Source organism: Octopus bimaculoides, chromosome 28, assembly GCF_001194135.2.
Source record: "Octopus bimaculoides isolate UCB-OBI-ISO-001 chromosome 28, ASM119413v2, whole genome shotgun sequence".
Lineage (NCBI taxonomy): Eukaryota > Metazoa > Mollusca > Cephalopoda > Octopoda > Octopodidae > Octopus > Octopus bimaculoides.
In genome coordinates this window covers 13,018,151-13,020,036 of record NC_069008.1, presented here as the reverse complement: position 1 = coordinate 13,020,036, position 1,886 = coordinate 13,018,151, and the positions used below count along the sequence as shown (strand labels likewise).

Sequence of the window (1,886 nt, the reverse complement as noted above, 5' to 3'; positions counted from 1 at the left end):
GGTACATTTTAGTAGTGAACCATTCCTGATAAGCAGCGGAAGGTAGAGTTCTAGTATCCACCACATGTAATGTTGTTGTTGTTGGCACTCCATAACTTACAACGTCGAGGGTTCCAGTTGATCCGATTAACGGAACAGCCTGCTCGTGAAATTAACGTGCAAGTGGCTGAGCACTCCACAGACACATGTACCCTTAACGTAGTTCTCGGGGATATTCAGCGTGACACAGTGTGACAAGGCTGACCCTTTGAATTACAGGCAAAACAGAAACAGGAAGTAAGAGTGAGAGAAAGTTGTGGTGAAAGAGTACAGCAGGGTTCGCCACCATCCCCTGCCAGAGCCTCGTGGAGCATTAGGTGCTTTCGCTCAATAAACACAACGCCTGGTCTGGGAATCGAAACCGTGAGTCCGCTGCCCTTACCACTGGGCCATTGCGCCTCCACACCACATGTAACATAGAGAAACTAACACCTGCTTCAGTTTCGGTGAGGGATGACACTTTTAAAACTGAGACTAATGTATTTTATCAGGCGTGGCTATGTGGTCACATAGTTCATATCCAGATCACATAGTTTTGGATTCAGTCACACTATGTGGATATCTTTTACTATAGCCCAAGGATCATGTGAATGAATTAGGTTTACAGAAGCTGTGCGGAAGTCAGGAACATCTCTATATGCACATGTGTGTAGCCCCTCACTGCTTAACAACTGATGTTGGTTTGCTTGCATCCCTGTAACCTTGCCGCTCAGCAAAAGAACTGATAAATTAAGCACAAGACTACAGGTGTACACATGGCCACATGCTTTCCAATTCAGTCTCACTGCATGGCACCCTTGGGTAGGCGTCTTCTTCCATCGGACTTGCTTGACCAATGACTTGCGAGTGATACGTTTCTAAATTAATGTTTTCATCAGTGACATACTGCATTGCTAATCCACTCAACAAAATTTCCTGCGAAAAACATTGACATAGATGCAAAAAGTAACAATTAAAAAGTCACATTTCCTTCCTATTAAAAATAAATTAAAGGATTCAACAGGTGTATAAATAGTGTCATCATTACTGTATTAGTTATCTTCCACTCACTTTCTTTTACAATGCTAAACATGAAGGAACAATTTGGCTGACATCTCCCACTCTGGTGCAGGGAACTCTTTCACATATATCTTGTATTCTCTTAGTACTAATCCAATGTGATATTCAAAGGTATATTGTTATGACGAAAACTGCTGGAGAAAGATAAAAACAGTTTGAGTACAACCTAACTTTTGACATTGATTCAGTTACTTTTCAGTATGAATACATTTATGTGTAGTTAAGTTATTACTTTGAGAGAAAGATTTACCACAAATATTACAGTGATATGGCTTCTCTCCTGTATGAATACATTTGTGTCTTGGTAAAGCACTACTATCAGAGAATGATTTACCACAGATATCACAATGATATGGTTTCTCTCCTGTATGAATACGTTTATGTCTAGTTAAGGTATTTCTTTGAGAGAAAGATTTACCACAGAAATCACAGCTAAATGGTTTCTCACCTGTATGAATACGTTTGTGTTTAGTTAAGATACTTCCATGGCAGAATGATTTGCCACAGATATCACAATGATATGGTTTCTCTCCTGTGTGAATACGCTTATGTTCATTTAAGTAATGGTTACGTGAGAATAATTTGCCACAGATGTTGCAATGATATGGTTTCTCTCCTGTATGAATAAGTTTATGTACAGTTAAATGTTCATTTCGAGAGAATGTTTCACCACAGACATCACAGTGATATGGTTTCTCTCCTGTATGAATACGTTTATGTACAGTTAAATGTTCATTTTGAGAGAATGTTTTACCACAGACATCACAGTGATATGGTTTCTCTCCTGC

At 39.3% G+C, this 1,886-nt stretch overlaps 1 protein-coding gene across 1 annotated transcript in view; it reads right to left on the bottom strand.

The window, feature by feature from the left end:
- Positions 1–1,886, bottom strand: part of LOC106877952 (zinc finger protein 845-like) — a 28,644-nt gene that overhangs the window by 25,339 nt on the left and 1,419 nt on the right. The window contains exons 2-3 of the mRNA XM_052977782.1: positions 1,290–1,882; positions 825–954 (exon numbers count right to left, since the gene is read on the bottom strand). Coding sequence (XP_052833742.1) covers positions 825–954; positions 1,290–1,882 — 723 coding nt within the window. The remainder of the gene's footprint in view (positions 1–824; positions 955–1,289; positions 1,883–1,886) is intronic.